We start from the raw sequence: 25,957 nt of genomic DNA, 5'->3' as shown, positions 1-25,957 counted from the left end.
GCCGCCGTTTTTTTAAATCTACCGATTTCTACCGATTTTTTTTGTATCAATCTACCGATTTCAGAAATTATAGGTTGGCAACGCTGCATCTCAGTTGGTCATCGGCTGTCACCGCAGTGAGGTTTAAAAATATTTGCAAATCGTTTTAAATTGTTTTTGGTCGGTTTTCGTGTCAGATATATTTAACAGGTAAGTAATATTTGTTATTTAGTAATTTTTGCTACATTTAATGACACGAGTTTATTTAAAAAGATTGTTTAAATTCAAAATTATTTTTTTAGCATGGGCAAAATTGCAGACTTGTCTCCAGGGAAAATTAGAGACATAAAAACATTATTACTGCACTCGAGGCTTTCCCAGAGAGTTATAGCAACTACTGCAGGTGTTTCAAAGTCTGTAGTTAATCGAATAAAAATAAAAATGAATTAAAACGAGTTATTGGAACCGGGCCGTGTTGGAAAATGTGGCAGGAAAAGGATTACTACTCCTCGTACTGATCGTAAAATTAGGGATATTTGTCTCCAAAATCGTAAAAAGAGTGTGACACATCTGACTACGATGATTAATGACGAAGGAATTAATGTTTCCAGAAGGACAGTACGACGACGACTGGCCGAAGAGAATCTGCTAGGTCGCCGGCCTATGAAAAAACCACGGCTCACCGAAGCCATGAAGAGAAAGAGACTCCAATTGGCCAAAGAACACCGAAGTATGACTGTTGAAGACTGGAGTCGAGTAAGTATGAATTTTTTTAACGAATGAAGTTTGTGAACAGCGAATATTATCATTTTTACAGGTATGCTTCTCCGACGAATCAACATTTCAGATTTTGGTGGATAAAAGTGCGTTTGTCCGACGACGTCCACGTCCTGGGGAGCAGTTCCATCCAGATTGCATTGTGGAGAGAGTTAAACATCCGGTGAGTGTCATGGTGTGGTCTGTAATCTCGGCAAAGGGTATGGGACGCTTATACATCGTGGAAGGGACAATGAGACAGGACCAGTATAAGCGAGTACTTGAAACTCGGCTACTGCCCCAGCTCAAAGAATGGTTCCCTGGTGAAAAAAATTACATTTTTATGCACGATTCTGCACCGTGCCACAAAGCCAGGAGTGTAACTTCATATCTGATCAAAGAAAATATTGCAGTTCTGCCCTGGCCGGGAAACTCACCTGACATGAACCCTATAGAGAGCATGTGGGAGTTAACCAAACGGGAGATCGCCAAAGATGTTATCACCACGAAGCGGCAGTTGATTGAAGCTCTTATTAGAGAATGGCATCATAACCCTAACTTAAAACACAACGCAGGAGTTTGTATTCAGAGCATGCCCCGACGCGTAGAAGCTGTAATTGCAGCAAAGGGTGGCATCACTAAATATTAAAATTAGTCATATTATGTTAAAAAAAATTTTGCAAAAAAAATAATTGGTTTTACTAACAAAACTTAATGTTTTTGTGACCCTAATTTCTCAATCTCTTATACAAAAAATAAATGCAAGCCTTAAAGCCAACAAATTGCAAAAAAAAATCAGTAAAACTAAAAAATTAAGAAATCTTTTACTGTCCCTAATAATTTGGCCACCCACTGTAAATTAATTCCTCTGTAATTTTCCTGGTTCGATTTGTCTTCCTGTTTGAAGAGAGGTATTAGGATACGGTATCCATTCTTGAGGAATTCTGTTTTGTTCTATTATTTTTTGGACTAGTTTGAATATTTGTTTGGTCAGATCTGGTCCTCCGTACTTTAGGAGTTCGTTCGGTATTCTGTCCCCTCCTGGTGATTTTCTGAGGTGATTGCGGGGTGGATTGAGTAGCTCTGCGGTTACCACAGCTGGTAACAAAGCCCGGATAAAATGTGGAGGGTGATTGGCAAGGTGCGACCTACCAATCGTAAAAACAAATACTGCTCAAAGAAACAATGGACAGCCTCGGAACCGGATTGATACTAAGAAGATGACTATGGCAAGAAATAAGGACAAGCGAAAAACCTCCAAAGCCCAGATGAGAATTTTGTGAATCCATACATATAAATCAGGTTACATCTTAGTCTGCAATAATTAATAACTTAACATCTTACATATATCAAATTCCCCAGGTACCAAATTTTGATTTAAACATATAGGGCCTTATTATTATCCAAGTTTATACTCAATCTGAAAGATGCATGTATTGATGTTTGCCTACCTTTAATTCTAATAATTTTTTAATTACTTTCAATCAATACTGTGTTCTACCATTATTTATAATTTATAATTATCTACAGGGAAGAATACATTTTAAATACTGTTGGCTAGAGCCACATTAAGACACACACTTCCAGTTACATTGACTATTTGTTTTGTACAAATAGTCTATAGTATTTTGACTACAGTATCATTTTGATTCAATTGCTACCTAAGATCCTTTAGAGACCACTTCTTCGGACCAGTAACCCTCATTGGATGTATATGTAGTATTATTCGTCAAGACTAGGAACAACTTTCGAAATTTTGCTCATTTGTGCAAAGAGCGGACAGTAGCAGAAAGTATTCGGGGAGAAAGAAATGGATGAATGGCGAGACTCGTTTCCTTGAATTTTAAACATACTTTATAGTGGAGTTCCTGGAGCATTCAAAACAGTAAAACCTCGGATTAGAGTTACAGTGAACGAATTAATATGATCGATGTGGGATATTGTTTTTAAAACTATAAATTGCAATGTTTACCCAAAATTTTTTTGTGCACTCTATTTTTTTTTATTGTTAAAACAAATTATTATAAAAAATTAATGTTTGACCATATATTTTCACTTTAAACATTTTTTTTATTTACGTGTTAAATCTTACCTGAGTAAACATATAGGAATATTTTTCAAAGATACCTGTGTATAAAAATAGCAGTAGGGATGTCGAACAGATAGAAAAACGTGGAGGGGAGAGCGAAGCGACAGCTGCTATGTACAATGGAATGTCTCAGCTGGTTTAGTTGCAAGTAACACGTGTTCTGTGAGTATTGTGCTTTTATAACAGTGAAAATTTGGTTTTTTAGTGAAAAATTCTTGTATATTTTTGTACTGGAAGGTGTATTGAAGACGACGTTTTTATATTGAACTATTACAAATTATTTCGTATTGCTTAATTTGGTAAGTGATTAGATTGATAACTACAGTTCATTATTGAATTAATTAAATAATAAATAAATCGAAAATTAAAGATCAGTTTCAATAAAAAAAGAAATATATGATAATAATGAATCAAATGCAATTAATTAGATATTAATTTTTTTTTAGATTTCCAACAATGGATAAACCAACGGCTAGCAGCATGCCTGATGAAAATAGCTGCATAATATGTATACATCTGGGTTCATCTTCCAAAACATATTCAAATTTAGGTTAAATTATAAAAATTGGTAGAGGAGCAACCTCTTTAAAAGCTGCTTCAACCGAACGGCAAGATGGATTGTTACCTTACCTACAAACTGAATTTTTATTTATGCTCATTCAAGTTGTCGACAAAAATATATTAATAAAAAGTATATTGGAGTGTCTAAAAATAAGGCCCGTGAAAATCTCTCATTAATGCCTCCGAAAAAAAAACTTCGAAGTAGCATGAATTTCAATAATTTCAATTGGGAAAAAAACTGTTTTATTTGCGGACAAGAAGCTGATAAAACAAAAGAAGCAAAATAAATAAAGCTCGGCGTAGGCAGATTTCATACATCAACACTCCAACTTTAAATGAATCCTTCACGAATTTTATAGCCGTCCAGAAAACTGATTATTATCGAGATATCCATAAAAGGATTTCTGGTATAACCGACTTACAGACACTTGCAGCAAAATATCATTCGGATTGTTATAATTTGCTGAAAAATTCAATTCACCTCAGTAATGTTGAAAAGAAAATTAATCCGACAAATTAATTGTTGAGACGGCAATGAATTTGGGATCAAAAGATGTTGTTATAGTTTCAGAAGATATCGACGTCTTAGTGATATTAACGGCATTGGTAGAAAAAGATCGTGAAATATATTTTCTAAAACCATCCTGAGGCAAAGTTCAACAAAAGATATTTTCATCGAAATGTTTAGAAAAATATTTACCAAATTGTAAAGAACATATTCTTTTTTTACATGCCTTTACGGGTTGTGACACTACTTCTGCGTTTTTCAATAAAGGAAAATACGAGCAACAGCCAAAAATACGAGTGTTCTTTTGTCATCACTGCCTCCAACAACTGATGCAGCTTTTGAGCACCTTAAAAGAGTGTACCTACAAATTCAGATATGGCTAGGAAATGACGTAGTTATTGAAAATTGGGGATGGAAGTATTCCAATAACATGTACATCCCAATAACAATAAATCAATTACCAGCTCCGGATAATTTATTGCAAATGTTATTTTGTAATTGCAAAAAGGGATGTGGAGCTGCGTGTGGATGCCGAAAAAGTGGTTTATACTGCAGTGTAGCATGTTTACAGTGCAGCGGAAATAGTTGTTCCAACTCTTCACCTATTATACAGATAGATGAAGTAGAAGAAAATATTATTTGATGTAGACAACAATGTTGTATATTTAAATAAACAGATTTTGTACTAATAATTTTTTTCTTTTCATTATTTGTAATTAATTACCTTATTTTTTTAAAATTAAACATTTATAATTAAACTATAAACTGGCCGAGAAATTCCATTGTACATAGCAGCTGTCGCTCCGCTCTCCCCTCCAGGTTTTCCTGCCTGTTCGAGATCCCTACTGCTATTTTTATACAGGTATCTTTGAAAAATTTTCCTATATGTCTACTCAGGTAAGATTTAAGAACATATAAATAAAAAAAAATACTGTTTAAAGTGAAAATATAATGTCAAACATTAATTTTTTATAATAATTTGTTTAAACAATAAAAAATAAAGTGCACAAAAATTTTTTGGGTAAACATTGCAATTTATAGTTTTAAAAACAATATCCCACATCGATCATATTAATTCATTCACTGTAACTCTAATCCGAGGTGAAAACCCCCAGGCGCTCCACTATTACAAATCAAGTTTACTTCTCTTACTAAGATAATTTCCGATAATTTCATTGCGCATCAAGTGAGAGTACCGATTGTAGGATTTTCAAAGTCATTCCTAGTTTTATCAAACTAAGTATTAAACCAGACTTGCTTTAACCTTAAACAAAATTTAACTTTGTTTGGTTATACTTATTTTAGGTAGCAGCACTGAAGATGGAATTTTTATTCCGAAAACGTTCTGTGATTTAGCCCAGAAGGGTTCTTTTAAATAAATATACCTTTTATAAAGGACTTTTTAATAAAAATTTTTATCTTATTGGTGTTTATAAAAAAATATGACTGATGAAGTGTAATTAAAAAATATGTATGATTACCTCTTCTGTTGCAATATCTTGGAGTTAATCTCTGAATGGAATCGATTTGTGACGACAAATGTACAGCGTTGGCTTGAAAGTACGAAGGTAGCGGATTCTTGGGCTGGATATACACCGGAGGCCTCACAAACCTAGTACCGTTCTCGTATAAATGTTCCTTTTCTTCGCTATCTTCTGCGCACTTATCAATATCAGTCAAAATCTTCCTAATTTTAGTCTCAACGTCTCTTTTTAGCTGAACATTGTTTTTAGCCCCGCACACATGACCGCACGGGCATTTGATAATGTTTTTTCTATAATGGAGCTTGGCTACAGATAGTAATTGTAGCAACGAATCGCTTAAACTAAGTTTTTTGCCGAGATTAGCGGCTGAGAGTTCCGCGACGTCAGAGTCTTCAACTTCAGTCTTTGTATCGTCGGTAGTTTCGGTTTTAGGTGTGACCGGTGGGTCCCAACTGTATTCCAAAATTAACTTCGAATTTACTCCGAACATTAAGTATATTTCTCCTAGGGTTATACTTTCACTGTCTATTACAGTCCAACCGCGTTTTATAGCATTGACTCTTTCCTAAAATATGAAAATAATGTAAGCAAAGGAATATATTATTACTAGATGCAAAGTGCATATGGATGCATAGATTGCATATTTTTGCTCATTTCGAAGAACAATGCATATTTAAGCGGAACAATTTATTTTGTATATTTTAAAAATAAATTAAGTATATAACAGTTTAAAATTTTCCTCTTTTTGTTGGAATTTTATAACTTGGATATTTGCCAAATACCCATTTTAGGCAATTTTTTCAAAAATATAACTTCAATATTCCTAATGAGCCAACACTAATAAACATCAATGTGAATTCACTGTATGAAGGAGTAATAGGGATGTTCACTAATTTTTAAATATTGTTAAATTCAGTAGGTTATAATATATATAAAAGCATAGCAAACATAAAATTGTTTAAAAATATATATTTCTTAAGATAAATCAATTCTTAATTTCAATTCTGATGGAGGCTAGAAAAACGGCACCTCGCAGCGAGGCTACGGTGTGTGACGTCAGCAGTCGTATCGACAATTTGTTTTGTATACGTATTTACGAATGTAACCAGTTCTTTAAGTATTTAATCACTGATAATGAAGCCAAATAAGTGGTGTTTTGTTCCTGGGTGTCTAAATACATCTAAAAACAATTCTGAGAAGATTTTTATTACAGTTCCAAACAATTTAACACCATATTCACTTAAAATTGTCAAACCACAGGTTTTTATATCTGTACCTCGGAGGGATACTCTACAACACTATGTCCATTTTTTCAATTTTGACCCTTTTATAGACTAATAATTAACTTTTATAACTTTATTTAAAGAAATAGAGCACTAGATCCTAAACCATTTGCTAATAAAGAAAGTGACCTTTAAAAGAACACCATGGCCATTTTTACTTAGAGGGATAAAACACCATGTGGAGTTAATTTTTTGTCCCTCTACGCATGTGAATTACCGCCGCGCATATCTCTATGATGAGAGGTAGACTGTTAGTGATCTAATAATAATACTTTTGCCATTTATGGTGTGTTTACAGTGGTTTGTTACTAATAATAAGTACAATGAACCATAATTCTCGTAGGAGAAAGATTCTTGAAGTACCTACTAAAAAGTTCTGCGAATTCTTCTACTGCATTTACAGGTAAGCTACCTTTTTGCTCATTATTTTTAAATTAATAAAAAACAACATCAAAAGGGTAATGTAGTGATTTAATACCAACCTTAGACTAGCAATATTATTAAATCTTTTGCAACCAATATTATATGCCTTGTTTAATTTCAGAATCAAATAATACACCAAGCAATGATGTTTTAAATGAAGAGCATATTATGAGAGATACCTTGAGTTTTGATAACGAAGATTGGTCTGATATAGACAAAAGTTCTAATAAACTATTCGTAGTGGAAATGAAATAAGATCTGCATTACTAAAATGGGCAGATACCGTCATTCCTGACAGTAACATAGAAGAAATCATACTATGGTCTTACAAATGTTACAGCCAGAATAAAAATGTTAGCATTAATACTTGTTTAAAAAAGTAAAAATTATCATCCGGAAGTTTCTACTAAAGAGTAATACCCACAGGGAGGCGGACACTGTCCATGCGCTGATAGAGCGAAAGAGAAAAAACTTAACATTTCTATTTACACGCCCTGGGACTGGCAGCACTTAGTCAGACAAACCTCAATGAAATATACCGTACATAATATGGAACTAGAAGATTTTAAAAATTTAAGGTCTTTGTATGATGTCAAAACATCTTAAAATCTGCCTTTGATTAATAGAAAAGAGACGTTAACAAACAACAAGTTCTTCTGTCAAACTGTGTTTAACTGCAAGTTAAACAAAATAGCATTGGAACTCTGTTTTTAATGTAATAATGTTTAAAGTAATTTTCATGACGAAAACCAGGAGATTGACCTTGTTAGGTTTCGAAGCGACACCTTACATTGCCAAAAGATTTGCAACTGGTATCACAAAGTCCAATACTTATATCACAACAAAAGTATAACGATCTATTGGCATTACTGTCATATGTTTCTACATTTTGCCATGATTTTTATCAAAACTTAAAGCATACCTACTAGTAATACTAATAGTGACTATCCAGAAGGAGACTTACTTGAGGATGACTGTGTGATTTGTACCTAAAATGCCATTTTGGTTAAATGCATAGATGTATTATTTGTATTTGTAAAGATAAATTGTATGGTTAAATAAATTTTGTCAGTAAAAGTCAAATAGGATTGTAGTTGTTATTGAATACCCCATACTAATTCTTACAGTACAATAACTTTATTAGATGGATACAACACCATGTCCGTTAAAAGGGTTAAAAAACACAGGAACAAATTTGTTTTTAATTATAACAAAATGTATTATGTAAATAACAATAAACAGAATGTTCTATTAAAATATTGTTTCGATATCTCAATAAATAGCTGCAGCAATAATACTTTTTGGTGAAAAAAAGTTTAAAACTGCTCTCCTGTAAAGTTTTAAAAATGAACAGTGTTGATTCCTTCCGAGGTACATATATTTGCATTAATTTTTTTTCTAACTTGCATAATAACTGCCTTTTCTAGTTTTTCCCTCTCTTTGTAGAAAATACCACTTATTTGGCTTCATTATCACTGTATAAATACTTAAAGAACTGGTTACACTTCGTAAATACATATACACAACAAGTTGTTGATACAACTGCTGACGTCACACACTGTAGCCTCACTGCGAGGAGCCGTTTTTCTAGCCTCCATCAAAATTTAAATTAAGAATTGATTTATCTTAAAAAATATATATTTTTAAGCAATTTCATTTTTATATATTTTATAATCTATTGAATTTAATTAAATTTAACTATATTTAAAAATTAGTGAACATCCCTATTGAGAAAATTAAAGTTTCTTTAGGCAATAACAACTTTTAGGCAAGTGTTGATAAAGGTACACAAGCATGTGGTTGATATACATATAGTGATCTTATATTCGGTGCCTTAACAGAGGATGAACCAGGAAAACCTTATTAAACCTTATTTAATAGTTGCAAAATAACTGGAGAAATCCAATAATATCACTGTAAGACATTTCATTCAGCAAGCACTCTACTTTCTTTTTGCCAAAAGAAATAAAAATATTAGTTTTAATATAATATTTTTATCAGGTGCAGCTAAATATATGGTAAAGGTACAACAAAATTTGAAAATATTTTATCCAAATATGGGGCACATCACTTGTCTTCTACATAGCATAAACAGAGTAGCAGAAGTTCTTAGAAATGAATTTGATTTAGTAAATAAATTCATTTCAAACATTAAAATGTATTTTTCAAAACACCTTTACATTTGCAAATCTATAAAGAAAAATTACCAGGTGTAAGCTTGCCTTCAGAGCCTGTAATTACAAGATATGGGCGTGGTTTAAAGCAGAAACAAAAATTCCTATAAAAATAATTGAAAATAAAATAAATCCACTTTCCAATACAAATTACATTGCATGTAACAAATGTGAGCATAGAATCACCCAACCATTGGATTCCAGGATCTCCATCTATAACATCTGATATTATTTCTGATACCAAAGTTACATCTACCCTATGTAAATCTTCAAGAAAATACAAACCCATTGTAAAAATGAATTTGTAAAGAATGTCATTGTCAAGGGAGGAAATGTTATGTTTGTTTCATGTTTTATAAGTATTTATGAGTATATTTCATTCTATTTATAGCACAGTACACAACAGATACTATACTGTAGTGACACATATTTAGCAAAACAAAGACAGTAGTGGCTACATTAAATTTAGCGTTAATACTTCCATTTCCAAGTGTATATTTCCTTTGAATAAACTAACAGATGGAAATTAAACAAATATATCAAACAACTCACCTGCTTCTCCATCTCAGCTGTATTATCAACTTCTGGAACCACTTTTTCCTCAACCTTAATATCTTCCACAGTTACTTCCTCAACTTCTGTCTTAAAAAATGCACTTACACCTTTAATAGTGTCTTTGCTAGCCTCATTACTAGTTTCAGTATCAGCTACTATATCACAGATATCTTCGTCATTGTGAGAATTGCTTTTCTGGGGTGATTTTTCAGATTTATCACTAACACTATCGGCACATACTCTGGAACCTTTCTTGGTTACTTTATTCATCATTTTAAAATTGGTATAGGAATTAAAGTTTTGTATGCCCAGTCGAGTTTCGTAGGAATTAAAGCAGATACTTTGGCGGGTGAAGTATTCTCCTAGACTGATTGAGGGGACTTCTATTTTTATATCTGGCGGTGGAGTGATCCTAAAAAAGTAATTTTCAAAACAAATTGTCTTTGTATAGCTACAGAAACTGTTTTATAAAACAGACTTTCTGTTTTATATAAAGAAAATCAACTTTTCATTGACTGAAGATGTACATGACGATCATACAAGATAACTAAAATAAATTTTGTAACCAAAAGTATCCGACTAAGCTACTTAATGTAAAACTATTGCATTAATGCAGTACTTATAAAACCAACACCGCTATAGCTCTAGGTTTATTAATGTATACTTAAATTGAACTTGTATGTTATATACCTTAAAAGTGGATTTAGTTTTTCCTTGCATGCATCAACTTCCTTTTCTGGTGGCATACCATCATCTTTAATCAAACTCCCAGATAACAGAACCTTATCATAAATATTAGCATCAATGCTTTTCCATTTTTTACTCAAACACTCAATCAGGCTACTCAGTCTTTTCTGTAATGGCATGTAAGTCTTCAATCTTGGATTCTGAGCAGTGCTTTGTACTTTAAGAAAAGATGCCATATCTTTTGGTCTTAGCTCCACAGTTAATCTGTTTGGCAGCCTACAAAAATATCATAATTAGATAGTATAGATCTTTTAGTAGGTAGGTAGGTATTTTGATAGATAGATAGGAATTTTGTCAAAAAAATAGTTAAAAACTAAAGCAGAAACATACACATTTGCCACAAGAAAGTAAAATAAAAGTATATAAAATAGATTACAAGTTGTTTTTATGAACTTAATTCTTGAGACTGTTGACCATTTAAGTCTAAATACAAAATAACTCTTCTCTGCAACATGGTAAAACTAAATGTTTAATTGTTGTGGTCAATTATAAATCTAAAGATCTAGTTGGAAACAAGCAGTTAGAAATACTTCTACTCTATTCTCTGAATAAATGTCAGAAAAATTAAGTTTGAATTTATAAAAACACTGTGTTATGGATATCTTTCCTATTTAGGTTGAACCATTGATAACACCTAGTTTTTAATGATTCTGTGGAACTGACTCTTGAAAATACTAACTCGCGTATTAGTTTAAGGTATTTTTTAAAAGTTTGCATGTAACAAATGTGCCTTATAACAACATTTTTTTGTTATGCTACTGTCGAAACGGATTTTTTTGGATTATGTTAAACAATTCCAATATTTCTAGCTTTATGTTTGAATGATGTATATGGAAAATATGGGGAATGTTAAACAGTTCCAATATTTCTAGCTCTGTTTGAATGATGCATAAATATGGGGACACTCATCCTTCAAGACAGACAAATACCACAAGGAAGATCTCCAACAACATGGATAAATCTAATCACCGGAGTGTGAAAAAGAACATAAAATTAAAATAAATGACCAGAGGTAGAGAACTGTGGAGATAGACTATACCCATGAAGTCTGAAGAGAGGGAGTTTGAATAATTATCAAGTTCCAGTTTTTTTATTTATTCTTCTGGCAGTATCTCTTTAAAACTGAACATCATCCATCAACAATATACACATTGTAGCCCAAAAAACTACACAGTGAATTAAAAATTACTAAAACCGAAAATATTTGTCTTGTCCAGGAGAAAACCTTCAGTGAAATGAATGAAAATCAGTGTATGACCACCATCAGATCAGTTATTTTGTATATTGGGACCCTAAATTAAGAAGAAAGGTCAAGAAAATCACCTTCACAAAACATCAGGAATAAACAGTCTACTGTTTATAATGTTTAATCAATGTTGTAAGAAAACTGTAGTATTTAGGTCATATAATTAGAGAATAGAAATATTATGTACATAAAACAACAAAGGGAAACATATACTAAAGATATTTAAGGTGCTTTTCTTTTATAAAAGCCTCGAACCTTGTGTTAAGACATCATAAATCTATAAAATAAAAATACTTACGTAACTTCTTCATATTTATCATCCAACTGATTTAGTTTCCTCAGAGCTTTACATGAAGGTGTCTTCACTTTGATAGACTTTCCTTTAACTCTTAAAATAATGGCTCCTTTATAAATGAGCTTGTTGAGTTTGACCAGAGACTTTTCATTTACAGAACCAACTTTTTTCCTCAACTCACCGTAGTTTATTAACCCATATAGCTCTTGTGTCACCTTTTTAATACCTTCAGAAAATTTTAAATACTTTGAGATCTTCTGCCATGTTCTATAGTATAGATGTCTGATTTGGTCCTTTGTCTTGATAAAATGGTCTGGCACACCTTTCTTTCTGAATTTACTACTTATATACAATTGTATATTTTCAAAATCTTTACCATATTCATTTAAAGCTTCGAAAAATAAGTTTTTATCGTCGGAAGACCACAGAGGCCTGAAACACTTCTTGGACTCTTGTTTACTTTCCTCTTTCTTTTCACTTTTTTCTGGTACTGCCAATACAACAGAGTCCAGCCTCATTTTTTTAAAAACTCTAGCACTTGATCTTAGCTGTTGTCCCTTAAGTTCAGGTACATCGGAAATTGTTAAAGAACCCAAAAGTTCCTCTTCCTTTATAGTCATTGGGATATCGGTATTAAGTTTCTCTTCAGGATTTGTTTCAGTTTTAGCATCCATTTTGAAATTAATATCTTTTCACATCTATCAAATACAATGACCGATATTTAAACACTTAATGAACACACACTAATTACTTTTAAACTAATCTATCTAGAACAATTAGAAATATCTTCAAAATAACAGTTTTAGTTGAAATAACTTGTTTATATTTAGAACGTCAACATTGTGGTGACAACTGACATCAACTTGTTCAAAACAGGAGTACAAACTACAAACGCAACAAATATTGGTGGTTTGAATTTGAATTTCGTATTTTCTTCAAATCATGTATATATTTTCATTTTGTTTAGACTAATTTTGTTTCATTAACGAATCTCGTAAAGAAATATTTGATGACGAAACTTTACTCCTTACAGCTAGTAGATTTCTTTGAGAATGCAATACGATCCAAAAAAATCCATTAAACTCAGTATATCAAAGAAGTACACAGAAAATCCTCAACAACTGTGTATTGACTATTAATAATTTATGTTGGCCCTTACTTATTACAAAACAAAATAATGAATAACTTATAAAAACATCAAAAGAAAATTAATTCAACAATTAAACTGAAGTCTATTATCAGTAGATGATCAAGCACTAAAATGTAATTTAGATACATCAACTAAAGTCTTCTCAAGAATAATGTCTTCATCAGATACAATTATTAAATGGAATCATAATATATTCCACGACTGTTTTTACCGTTTTAAAATATAAATATCAGTAACAGATCCACAAATATGCATATTCCTGTACCAGAGGTGCATTGAAAAATAAACAGGCAACAGTAGTGAGTGAAATGCTAGCTTTAAAGAAAGTCATCTTTTCCTTTAGTTCTTGAGTTATTTAAGTAATTTGAATCTAAATGTAAATTAGTACAATGTAAAACGATATGTGCTCAATATCCAGTAGTAGGGGAGAGCGGGGTAAGTTGTTACACGGGGCAGGTTCACGGCAGGTTGTTACATTTAATTTTAATCAACTTAACGAGATTGCAGCACCTTTAACTCGACGTAGCCAATGCTGTGCGTTCCTCACTACATCCAGGGATGCCAGGTCTGGGGAGTTTTCCTCAGAACTTGGGAAAATTGAGAATCTTTGGGAACAAAAATCAGTTTCGAGATAATGAGCATTTTAGATTACCATGTCCAGGAAAAAATACATTTTAGCTTATAACTTTCCTGTTCATTGAACTATTCCTAAAATTTTTTTAGGATTTATTAAACAAAATGTTACCTACTTTGTGCTGAACCAAACACTAATAAAACATTGATTTATATGAGGGTAGAAGGGTTTCGTTCACTTAGCTCCATTTACCACTAGATAACTTTTCACGAGTCATACTGTTTTTTGTTGTGTGAAAAGATCTAACTAAGTCTACGAAATTAAATAATACACGGTTATATTATGCTTAAAATGTTTAATTTTGGATACAAAAATAACACAAAAGTATGAGAAATTCAATTTAGTTTTTAGTCTTTAACATTGAATATTATTTAACATTGAATATACAGAAATCTTATTATTTTATCGCTACTCGGATTCCGAATCGTCTGCAGCGATTCTCTCTATTGGTTTTAAAAGTCGAAAGTATTAATCATGGTAGGTGGCTGGGATAGTACCTGACCTCCAAGGATCTTGTAGATCTTTTAGTTTCTTAAGCTCTATTCCTAAAGCAGAAGAATACAGTTTATAAAAGATTATATTAAGGTGTTCTTTTATATATTGCAGCCATTTGATACTTAGCCACTTCATAACATCGCTATCGACTGTCTTCGTTTTGTTAATAATTAATATTTCGCTGTAAGTTTTAAAATCTAAAAAATGGCTGTAATCTAATTCCTTAACGACGTATAAAGGGTGATTTACTTTGGCTGTTCTTGCCACTGTGTACCACCCGTCAGGCACATAATATATATTTATTTTTCGTCCCCTACTTTCAATCGCAGATTGAACGCTGCCGCATTCCATTTTGGATTGTCCGGATTCCATGAACTTTTAAATAATAATTTGTAAATTATCAAAAGAAGACAAAGCTTTTATAAACATTGCAGATAAAATAGAATTTTTATTTTGACCTGTTGCAGTATCAGAATAAAATGTTACTTCACTCACTTCAGATGGTAGCTCAGAAAGCATGTTCCATAAGCATGTAACTACTTCTGATGATACTTTTGTACCATTCAATTCATGCCAAAATTCATGTAGTTAATAGCAACAGTAGTTTTGAGATTATAAACCGTAAAATTGTTGGTTTTTAGTTTCCGTTTATAATATAATTTTCCCACTTCTAATTGGGGAGTCAGTAAAAGCTTTTCCATATCCATAGTGAAGGTGCTGAAAGTATTATTAATTTTAGCACGATCTTTGTCAATTTTCTTATGGTCTCTAGCCTCCTTCTTTCGAAGTTGGTAAGTATTTCCTCTTGGTTGAACTTCGACAATAGTGAGAATCAATCACCAGTATTAATTTAACCCTATAACGCTGAGCGTGACGTTTTCGTAACGTTTGATAAACACTGGTCTTATGCACAAAATAACCCATGTAGAACGGCTACGCCGACGGGATCGGTATCGTTACATTTCAGTGAAAATATAGCAAACCCGTTTTGATTACGTTCGCGCGGCACATTCACGTGAGATGTTTCTGTTTGACAGTGCACTAATGAAAAGTTAGGTTATAGTGTACTGTGGAGTGTTTATTGTTATAAATTGGAATCAAGCAGCATATGAACGTTGGATTTTTTTTACATACTTCTAGAAGGACGATTATCGTTTGGCGAAGGTAATTATGTGCTAAAATTAATTATTTTTCTGTATTTTTATTGAAAATTTTAAGCGTTACGAAATCGTCACTCTCGTCTTTTGGATTTTTTAGATTGATCAAAATAATTATGGATTGTGCAGCGTTTTATGGCAAAAAACGTCTTCTCTTAATGGATGAGAGTAGTACAGATACAGGTTCTGATATTAATTTCGAGGATTTGGGTAATTATTTTTATAGTTCTTTTTATAATTTTCTATTCATTTGTATTGACTGCTTTGCCTCTTTGTATTATAGTTTGAAATGACTCATTTATACTCTTTTTTTTATTATAGATGAATCTGACGATAGCACTGAAGAAAGTGAAGCCAGTGGAGAAACAGTAGCTGCACCAGAAACATTAAAATCAAAGAGTCGTAAAACCTATCCACTTTGGCGACATGTGTCAACTGAAGATTCTGCTAAACCACTTCCTATATGGTTAGGTCAACTAGAGCCGTCTGGAGTTGTAAAGCGACCTGTGGAATATTTTAGAAATTTTTTTTCGGAAGATATTCTGACTCACATAGTTGAGCAGTCAAACTTGTATGCCATTCAAGAAAATCCCAATAAAAGTCTGTCATTGTCAATTCCTGAATTGGAACAATTTTTAGGGTCCTGGCAATGTCCATGGTAAAACTATCCAACTCAAGATTGTATTGGAAAACTAAGTTAAACTGTCCAATTGTATCGGAAGTAATGACCAGGGATCGGTGGGAAGAAATAAAATCCAAAATCCATTTTAACGATAATTCGACAATACCAGAAGATAATACCACATATGACAAACTATTCAAAATAAGGCCATTGATAAATCATTTACAGGCGAAATTTAGAGAAATTCCAATGCCTCAAATGTTATGTATTGATGAACAGATAGTACCATTCAAAGGCAGATCTAGCATTAAACAATATGTACCCAGCAAGCCACACAAATGGGGCTACAAATTATTTGCTCTTTGTGATGAGAAAGGAATTATGTATGATTTTTTTATATATTCTGAAAAAATCCAACCAGTAACTGGAGAACCAGATTTAGGAGCTAGTTCCAATGTGGTACTGCAATTAGCCACTCATATTCCTGTAGGTGCAAATCATCTCCCATATTTCGATAATTGGTTTACCTCTCTAGCTCTGATGGTGCATTTGGCAAAAAAGAAAATTTATTGCCTTGGAACAGTAAGGATAAATCGCTTATCGGGAGTTCCTCTAAACAAGGATAAAGATTTACTAAAAAAAGGTAAAGGATCCTTCCAAGAAGTCTCGACTCTAGTAGATAATATTGAAGTCAGAGCAGTAAAATGGGCTGATAATCGGGTAGTCAATTTGCTATCAACATTTTCGTCTGCAGAACCTACTGAAACATGCGAGCGATACGACAAAAAGACTAAACAGAATATTACAATTACCTGTCCAGCTATTGTCAAAACCTATAACCAATTTATGGGTGGAGTGGACCTAATGGATGCATTAATTGCTCTTTACAGAATTCATATTAGATCTAAAAAGTTCTATCACAAATTGTTTTTTCACTTTTTAGATGTTACTGTGGTAAACTCTTGGCTCATTTACAGAAGAGACTGCGAATCCTTACAGGTACCTAAAAGAAACATAGTTAATCTCCAAGAATTCAAAATGAGCATTGCAGAGGCACTGCTATTGGAAGGGAAAAGAACCCAACAATCAAAAAGGGGTCGTCCATCAAAAACCAGAACAGATGCAGAATATTCAAAAAAGAAGAAGCTAGGTCCAGCCACTAAAAGTATTCCGGTAGCAGACTTACGTCTAGATGGGCTTGATCACTTGCCCATGGTCACAGATAGGGGTAGGTGTAAAAATATCAATTGTAGAAGTGCTCCAGTATATATGTGCACCAAATGTAAAGTACACCTGTACATTACAAAGGAAAAGAACTGTTTTATACATTTCCACACTACATAATAACTTCTATTTTTGTATTTAATTTATAATAAATTGATGTTTTTCAAATTTATTATGTCTTTTATATCGATATTGTGCATTACTATGTATGTAAAATTAAGCAAAAAATCAAAACTTTTCAAAATTTAAATCATGAGTTATTTCTAAACAAAGGACTTTTGTGACGATTTCGTAACGTTTCACAAAAACACCTAATATTTAAAAAAAACTGTTTTTTTTTAATCTGTAAATTAATAATAGCAAAATAAGTAATAAGAAACAAAAATTTTTTTTTTTTTGAATACATTAAAAATTCGGCGTTATAGGGTTAATTTGTACCTCCTTTTGATTATCTGGGATTTTATTAGGAGGAACTTTTCGACCTCTTGTCCTCCTCTATGATATTATACCTGACGACTTTGACTTTTTTAAAGCTGTTTCAACTTTTTTCCAGATATATCAAATGTACCCAGAAAAAACTTTTTACATACATATTTTACATATTGAATGCACAAAAAAGTAAAATATAAAAATTGTAACAACTAACTCCGGTCTTCCCTAGCTGATGCGACTAAAATTATAAACAAAGAAGGTAAAACAACAACACTATTCCTAGTGTTTTTTCGCTCATATTCTATAATTAAATGTAAATAATTAAGTAATTAAATAATACATAATAAATAATTCTAATTATAATAATAAACGTACAAATAACACTGTTTCCTAATAACGAAATAATTCATCCTTGTTTTTGGAGATTTGTTACTGGGAATATAGGTAATTATCCGTGCGTAAATAACCTATTTTCTGAATTCCGTATTAAATTGATTTAATTAGAGTAAATATACCTATACTTAAATTATTGAAACCGATTGCGGCGTGATATTTGCAATATGTTGAAGTTTCATTAGCAATGTGCTGTTTTTTGTTTAAAAAAACAGCCGGATTCATCAGGATGGTTAATAGCAGCGACTGAATTATACAATACTAGATTGTAAGGACATTCCTGAAGATTTTTAAAAAATTGCAGTACTATCAGTCGTTAAATTGGAGACCAATAAATTGTTTATGCTGTTAGGTATGTTAAATGAGACTCGATTATTAGCAAAACGAAGACATAATAATTAAAAAACAGTAACTTGTAAATTACACGTCTCTCACATACTCAATGTGATAATTTTTCGACTGTTCTAACAACCATTCAAGTTTCGTCATTTTGTGTCATGTGGAACAATTTCACCCAATAATGTCAACATTAGACTGATAATTGCATTCAGTGCAATTTTCAATCCCTATGACAACACGATCGAGTTTGACAACTTCATCCAAATAAATTTCAAAATGTCACGTTTCGGCAATGAGAATGTTCAAAGTATAAATGCGCTAATCAAAGAAAAAATTCCCAGAAATACAACCTACAGTCACAAATATATTTGGGGAATATTAAATATTTAATTAATTATTAAATAATGAACAGCAACGAATCTAATGTTAACTTAAATTTTAATAATTGTACTTTCACTAACTGTACTTTTAATAAATAAATGTTTCGTTATGTTGAGTTATGATTTTTTTTTTCGAAAAATTATCCGCCGAATATCCCTCGGACATTGATGATTGCCTCATAATTTCATGACAAATTTCTCAAGCTCGTTGCTTGGTAACAGCAATCAAGGAACGAGCTTTCGATTGTCATGAAATTATCTCGTCTGTTATCAATGTCCTAGGAATATTACTACTGATAATTACTTTTATTCGTAACCGAGTTATCAGTGATCACCAATCGTTTTCTTTTGTTCCGAATTTACAAGCTGTACTGTCAGTTTTAACTAGTTTCAATCAAGCTTGAGAAGAATTTCCACTCATGGTATTTCCAAGCCTGATTTTTTATATCGGTACGTCGGTTCAAATCATTCATTGCCTTCGAAGCCAATGTGGGATAGTATCTACTGAAGTTTTTTGGGCGTGCTATAATTTAAATTTTGTAAGTTTCTCAAGAGAAAGATTCGAAAGAAACAAAGCCCACTAACAACATCATTTAACAATATCGACATTAAGTTTCCGGGATAGGACATATACAGAAACGATAACACCGGAAGATCAGGAGGCACTGCAATACTAGTGAAAAAAGCCATAAGACATATCAGAATTCTGGCACCACAACCATAACCACAACCGAATAATATGCAAGCAAGAACAATCAGAATACAAATGAGGCAAGGAGAACTCAGAATTACCTCCGCCTACGTAATATTTCAAGATCCACTAATCGAACAAGACCTAAACATGTTCATAAATATTGATGAACCCGAGATCCCCTAACTGGAAGGACAGAGCTGCGAATAGAAACGGAAGACTACTATATATATATATATATATATATATATATATATATATATATATATATATATATATATATATATATATATATATATATATATATATATATATTTAGAAAACAACAACGACGTTTTCGCAATGAGCCCCATAGACCCGACACGTTATCCAGGAAACGGACTTCCCACACACATACATATTGTAGTTGCTAGAAACCTAGGACTAGAAACGGAACAACAAACATTAAATGAAAATACAACAGACTAGAGCTCTATCCTACTAGAACTAGGAACTTGTGAAGAAGAAAGCACAATCAAAAGAGTGAAAAAGAAAACAAACTGGACAAACTTCAAGACTAGTGAGAACTGGAATAAATATAGTTCCAGTGATAGACAACCCACGAGACATAGAGGATAGAGTCCTAAAGTTAGAAAACATCATCCAACAAGCACTCAGAAACAGCACTACGGAAGAGGAAGTAGAAATACACACGGGAAGATTTAAATACATACCACAAGAAATAAAGGATGTGATAAGGGAAAAGAACAGAGCAAAGCAGACAGCAAGAAGGACAAGAAACTAAGCAGATAAAAACAGAACAAATAGACTGAACAGAGAGGTCAAAACAGTACTACAAGAACACCGTAGTGAAAGCTGGGAAATCCATATTAGAGACATGGAGCAACAAGGCCCAAATATGCAAAATATTTGGAGGCTCCAAAGAATACTTAGAAACGATAGAAAGCCAATTCCTCCACTACACGAAGAAAATGGAATAGTATACACTACTGAGGAAGAAGCAGAGGTATTGAGGAATAATCTCGAGAGAGAGTGTACACTAAATAACTGCCCAGACGAGGACATCGACTTCGTAGAAGAAGTGGAAAGACAAAGGAAAAGACCCAAGAATCCAAACGAAAACATCCCTCCTACATCACCGGAGGAGTTAAACGAGCTAATTAAAAACAGCTTGCCAAAACAATCATCTGGATCAGATCAAATAACAAACAGGGCTCTAAAATACTCACCAGCGAAAGCCATAGTATACTTAACAAATATTATAAATGCGATACTAAGATTCAAGAAATTCTCAAACAGATGGAAAGAGACCCATGTTCTAATGCTACCAAAGCCAGAAAAAGACAGCATAATTCCGCAAAATTACAAGCCAATAAGTTGTACTACCTTTTCTTCATATTGAAAAAGCGCTCACCTCTAATGGTTATACCAGAAGAGAAATACATAAAGCGATGAACAACATCCCTAGAAGAAAGGACGAAGAAACATATTGTAAGCAGTTTATTACTAATTATGTTGTCTACTTTTGCTGCCACCGCCCAACCATAAAATAATTAACAGAATAAGAATGGTAAAAATTTATTTGTAAACAATTAATTTATCAAATACAAAGCTATATAGTAAAAAAGTATTTAATCTTATACAAATAATACGCGACCAAACCCCACATTCCTGTGCCCCATGTGTCAGACAATAGAGCCAGAAAGTGTGTTCTGCGTTCTTCATTAGTTAGGCTACTATAATTGTGGAGGTACCATCTTATCGGAAAATGCCCGTCACACATTTCGTGTCCGATATACAGCAATATAGCGTTTTGGCCCACGAACGTAAATGGTTTACCTGACCACCATTTTTTGGCATCTACAAGAAGGTAGAAAAGACTCAACATAAAGAATGAAAAACAGGTAGTCACCAAGACGAAAGACAACGACCTAAAACAAAAAGAAAATTAATAATTTTTTGTGAAGAGTTGTTTAATGGTTATTTAAATATTTAAATCTAGATTTTATATTTGCATCATAAACAGTTTATAATTATTAATATTAATATACAATGATATCAAGGCAAAAGAGAGCTTATGTAGCCCAAAGTACAAAATATTTGTAGGTACTAAACTAAATAAACTATATCACTAGAGTATAATAGACAAGCATTTCTGTGTCTGATTAACCTAAAGAAAGCGTTTGACAGAGTAATATTTAACGATGTAATCCATCTTCTGTATAATAGAGAAGTTCCCCTTAATATTATCTTCTTCTTCTTGCAGTACTGTCTCCTATCGGAGGTTGGCTACCATCACAGCAATCTTTACTTTGTTGGCTGCAGCTCTAAACAACTGTATTGAACTGCATCCATACCACTCCCTTAAATTTCGCAACCAGGAAATCCTCCTACGTCTAACATTTCTCTTTCCCGAGATTTTTCCTTGGATAATGAGTCTAAGCAGAGAATACTTTTCTCCTCTCATTATGTGTCCCAGATATTCTAGTTTTTTCGTTTGTATGGTTTTTATGACTTCGCATTCCTTCCCCTAAAATCATCATGGTTTTAGAAACTAATAACGGCGTTACTGATCATGGCCCTCGGAAGCCAAGATCCGGCAGGGGAGAAGAAGACAAGGACTCTCAGGTCGTTAATCAGCGAATTCCTTGTCAAAAGAACGCAGATGAAAAAATAAGACTGTCCAACACTAGAATAGGAACATGGAATGTTCAGAGCATGTTTCAGCCTGGTAAAATGCACAATGTTATTCAAGAAATGAACAGGTTAAATATCGATGTACTGGGTATCAGTGAAGCTAGATGGCCAAACTCAGGTTGTTTTTCAACAGACGAAGCCACAATATATTATTCCGGTAGCGAGAATAACCAACACAGACACGGCGTGGCAGTAATAGTTAATAAAAAATCTAATAGAGCGGTGGAATGCTATTTCCCTATCTCAGAAAGAGTAATGGTACTGAAGTTAGTGACATCTCATGCCAAACTGAATTTGATACAAGTTTATGCTCCTACGGCGAATGCCGACGAAGAAGAAGTAGAATTATTTTATCGAGATATCGAAGAGGCACTTAGAATAACGAAAACAAGAGAAATCACGATAGTCCTAGGTGATCTCAATGCAAAGATTGGAAAGGGACAAAGCGGAAAGTGTATAGGAAACTATGGTCTGGGAAATCGAAACGAGAGAGGAGACCGTCTGTTACAATTCTGTCAAGAGCAGAACTTTATTATTACAAACACATTTTTTATGTTACCAAACAGACGACTGTATACATGGCGATCGCCCGCAGATACATCGGAGAAAGTAGTCAGGAACCAGATAGACTACATTATGATCAATGAAAGATACCGTAATGCTGTTAAAGCCGTAAAAGCATATCCTGGATCAGACGTGGCCTCAGATCACAATCCACTTATAGCCAAAATTACACTCACCCTTAAAAATATTAAAAGACATCAAAGAATCCCTACAATAGACACAAGAAAACTTAAAGAACCTAAAGTAAAATAATGCCTCCAACATGAACTGCATGTGAACTGCAACAAATTGAACACAAACACCAACGATATTGACGAGTACTGGAATCGACTAAAAGATTGTCTACTGGAACCCTGTAAAGAAATATTAAAGACTTCCTCAAGGAGAAAAGAGGAATGGATGAATGACGGGATACTCAATATGATGGAACAACGGAGACAATTTAAAAACAAGGATAACAATAAATACAGAGAGATAAACCACGAGATTAGAAAGACGATAAAGCAGGCAAAAGAAAAATACTTTGAAGAGCAATGCAAAGAGATCGAAGACCTTCAAAATAAATATGATCTGTTTAACCTACACAAGAAAGTCAAAGAACTGGCAGGACTAAGAAAACAAAATCCCACTTGTGCAATTCTGGATAGACACGGTACTGCTATAACACATACGGACGAGAAAATACAAAGATGGGCAGAATATATCGATGAATTGTTCGATGATGAAAGAGGAGATCTGGAGCACATAGAACTTACGTCAGAAGAAATAGGTCCATATATTACAAAAGAAGAAATATTTACAATCAGGAGATAAAAATAAGAATAGAAAAGGCTAGAGCAAATTTTAACAAAATGAGAAGAGTTCTATGTACCAGGGATTTAAAACTGGAACTAAGAGTTAGGTTGGCGAGGTGCTATGTTTTTTCGACCTTATTTTATGGAATGGAATCTTGGACCTTGAATGCTACATCAATGAAAAAACTGGAATCATTTGAGCTGTGGGTGTACAGAAGAATTCTTAAAATAGCATGGACAGAACACATCACAAACAAAGAGGTTCTGAGAAGGATGAACAAAGAAATGGAAATTTTAAATTCAATAAAAACAAAAAAATTGGAATATCTCGGACATATTACACGTGGAGAGAAATACACCTTGCTCCAACTGATCATGCAGGGAAAGATCCAAGGAAAGAGAAGCATAGGGAGGCGTAGAATGTCATGGCTGCGCAACCTGAGAGAGTGGTACGGATGTACATCAAATGAACTTTTCAGAGCAGCCGTCTCAAAAGTTCGAATAGCTATGATGATTGCCGACCTCCGCCGCGGAGATGGCACTTGAAGAAGAAGATTCCTTCCCCATCTTCAGCAGAACAAAACATATAATAAATATTATAAAATTTATCAAAAACATCTACCAAAACAACAAAATGGAAGTCAGAATAGATGGACAACTTACAGAACCTATAGAAATAGGCAGCGGAATAACACATGGGGAATCATTGAGCCCCATGCTATTCAATTTGATCATGGATAACATCATCAAAAACTTTAAAAAATGAAGAGGATACTTATTACAGAATGGGAAACAAAGAAATCAAAATACTCTGTTATGCAGACGACGCAATATTGATAGCCCAAGATAAAGATAGTCTGCAAAGACTGGTCCACAGATTTAACATAAGAGCAAAAAAATTTAATATGACAAGTTCATCTCAGACAACTAAAAGAATAGTAGTCAGCAAAGAACCAACCAGATGTAAAATATAAATTGATGGCATCAGTATTGAACAAGTAATGGAAATAAAATACCTGGAATTACACTGTCTAACTATGGAGACCTGGACAAAGAAGTGAGAGGTCAAGTACAAACAGCAAATAGAGTGGCAGGATGCCTTAATAACACTATATGGCGAAACAGGCACATTAACACTGAGATGAAGTCAAGAATTTATAAAGCCAGTATAAGACTAATAATGACATATGCCCCAGAAACAAGACCCGATACTACAATGCAAATGCTACTAGAAACAGCAGAGATTAGAGTACTGAGAAGAATTACAGGAAATACGCAGAGAGATCGAAATAGAAATAAAGACATTAGAAGAAAATGTAACGCACAGTGTATAAATGAATGAACACAAAATAGAAAAAAAAATAATGGAGTAACCACATAAGCAGAATGGAGGAGACCCGTGTCGTCAAAATAGCAAGAGATAAGTCACGAATCGGCAGAAGAAGTATCAGATGACCGCGCAAAACGATGGAGTGACAACCTTTCATAGGGATATTAATCTGCCAATGAACAAGCTAAATCGCTTATAAAGTGGAAAAAGAAGAAGAAGAAACTATATGCACAAGTATGATATAAAAATGGTGAAATATTCTCCAATCCAGCAGATATAGTAGTCTTTAAAGAACCTAATACCTCTTTTACTAATTCGATAGAGTTCTCAATTGCTGATAAACGTTCCATTATTTCAGTTAGTTGGTTTTTAGTGTCGTTAACTTTATCATCCTATCTCAGTTGAGATACAAATGAATTAAACTTAATTTATAGATTTACTTACCATAAATTTTTGTTAACTGGAATGAAACCGTCCTCCTTTGAGAATCCACATAACGCTCCACCAATCATTCCAGGGATGACCGCCCAAAATAACCATCTTAATAGTCGCTGGCTATGTGATTTGTATGATATAAGAATCATGCCTCCTTGGACTCCAAGAAAGATATGAAATATTGTAGTTAGACATCCTGAAAGAAAATATTTAATAAAGGAACCAATTAACAAATTTGTAAAGGCATTTGATAATGACCCATAGCTTAATAAGTTTCTTTCTTAAACAGTAGTTTCTCTTCTTTTTCTCGAACATCTTTACTTTTTTTTCTTTGCTCGATAGCTCTAAGTATTTTTCATCTCTGTTGTTTCTTTCGTGATTATTTCCATCCAGACTAAACTCCTGTTTGCTATTCCTTTTTCACATTCTATGACGAACCTTTTTCCTCTAAAGTTACATAAATAAATTATGGTTTACAGTTCTTCTCAGTTTGTTCTTTGTTTTTTGAGTCTTTTCTTAT

At 33.1% G+C, this 25,957-nt stretch overlaps 2 protein-coding genes across 3 annotated transcripts in view; both read right to left on the bottom strand.

Annotated features, from left to right (window-relative positions):
* Positions 1 to 12,951, bottom strand: part of crm (cramped chromatin regulator) — a 29,032-nt gene extending 16,081 nt beyond the window's left edge. The window contains exons 1-4 of the mRNA XM_072528702.1: positions 12,104 to 12,951; positions 10,503 to 10,775; positions 9,810 to 10,224; positions 5,375 to 5,942 (exon numbers count right to left, since the gene is read on the bottom strand). Of these exons, the coding sequence (XP_072384803.1) occupies positions 5,375 to 5,942; positions 9,810 to 10,224; positions 10,503 to 10,775; positions 12,104 to 12,774 (1,927 nt within the window). The 5' untranslated portion in view covers positions 12,775 to 12,951. The remainder of the gene's footprint in view (positions 1 to 5,374; positions 5,943 to 9,809; positions 10,225 to 10,502; positions 10,776 to 12,103) is intronic.
* Positions 12,952 to 21,179: 8,228 nt separating this feature from the next.
* The window catches only part of LOC140439056 (heparan-alpha-glucosaminide N-acetyltransferase-like), a 28,127-nt gene continuing 23,349 nt past the window's right edge, over positions 21,180 to 25,957 (bottom strand). For both annotated transcript variants that reach the window (XM_072528701.1, XM_072528700.1), the window contains exons 9-10: positions 25,447 to 25,633; positions 21,180 to 21,548 (exon numbers count right to left, since the gene is read on the bottom strand). In XM_072528701.1, coding sequence (XP_072384802.1) covers positions 21,230 to 21,548; positions 25,447 to 25,633 — 506 coding nt within the window. In that variant the 3' untranslated portion in view covers positions 21,180 to 21,229. The remainder of the gene's footprint in view (positions 21,549 to 25,446; positions 25,634 to 25,957) is intronic.

Source organism: Diabrotica undecimpunctata, chromosome 4, assembly GCF_040954645.1.
Source record: "Diabrotica undecimpunctata isolate CICGRU chromosome 4, icDiaUnde3, whole genome shotgun sequence".
NCBI lineage: Eukaryota > Metazoa > Arthropoda > Insecta > Coleoptera > Chrysomelidae > Diabrotica > Diabrotica undecimpunctata.
The sequence above is the reverse complement of the archived record's forward strand: the minus strand, read 5'-3'. Positions and strand labels throughout refer to the sequence as shown.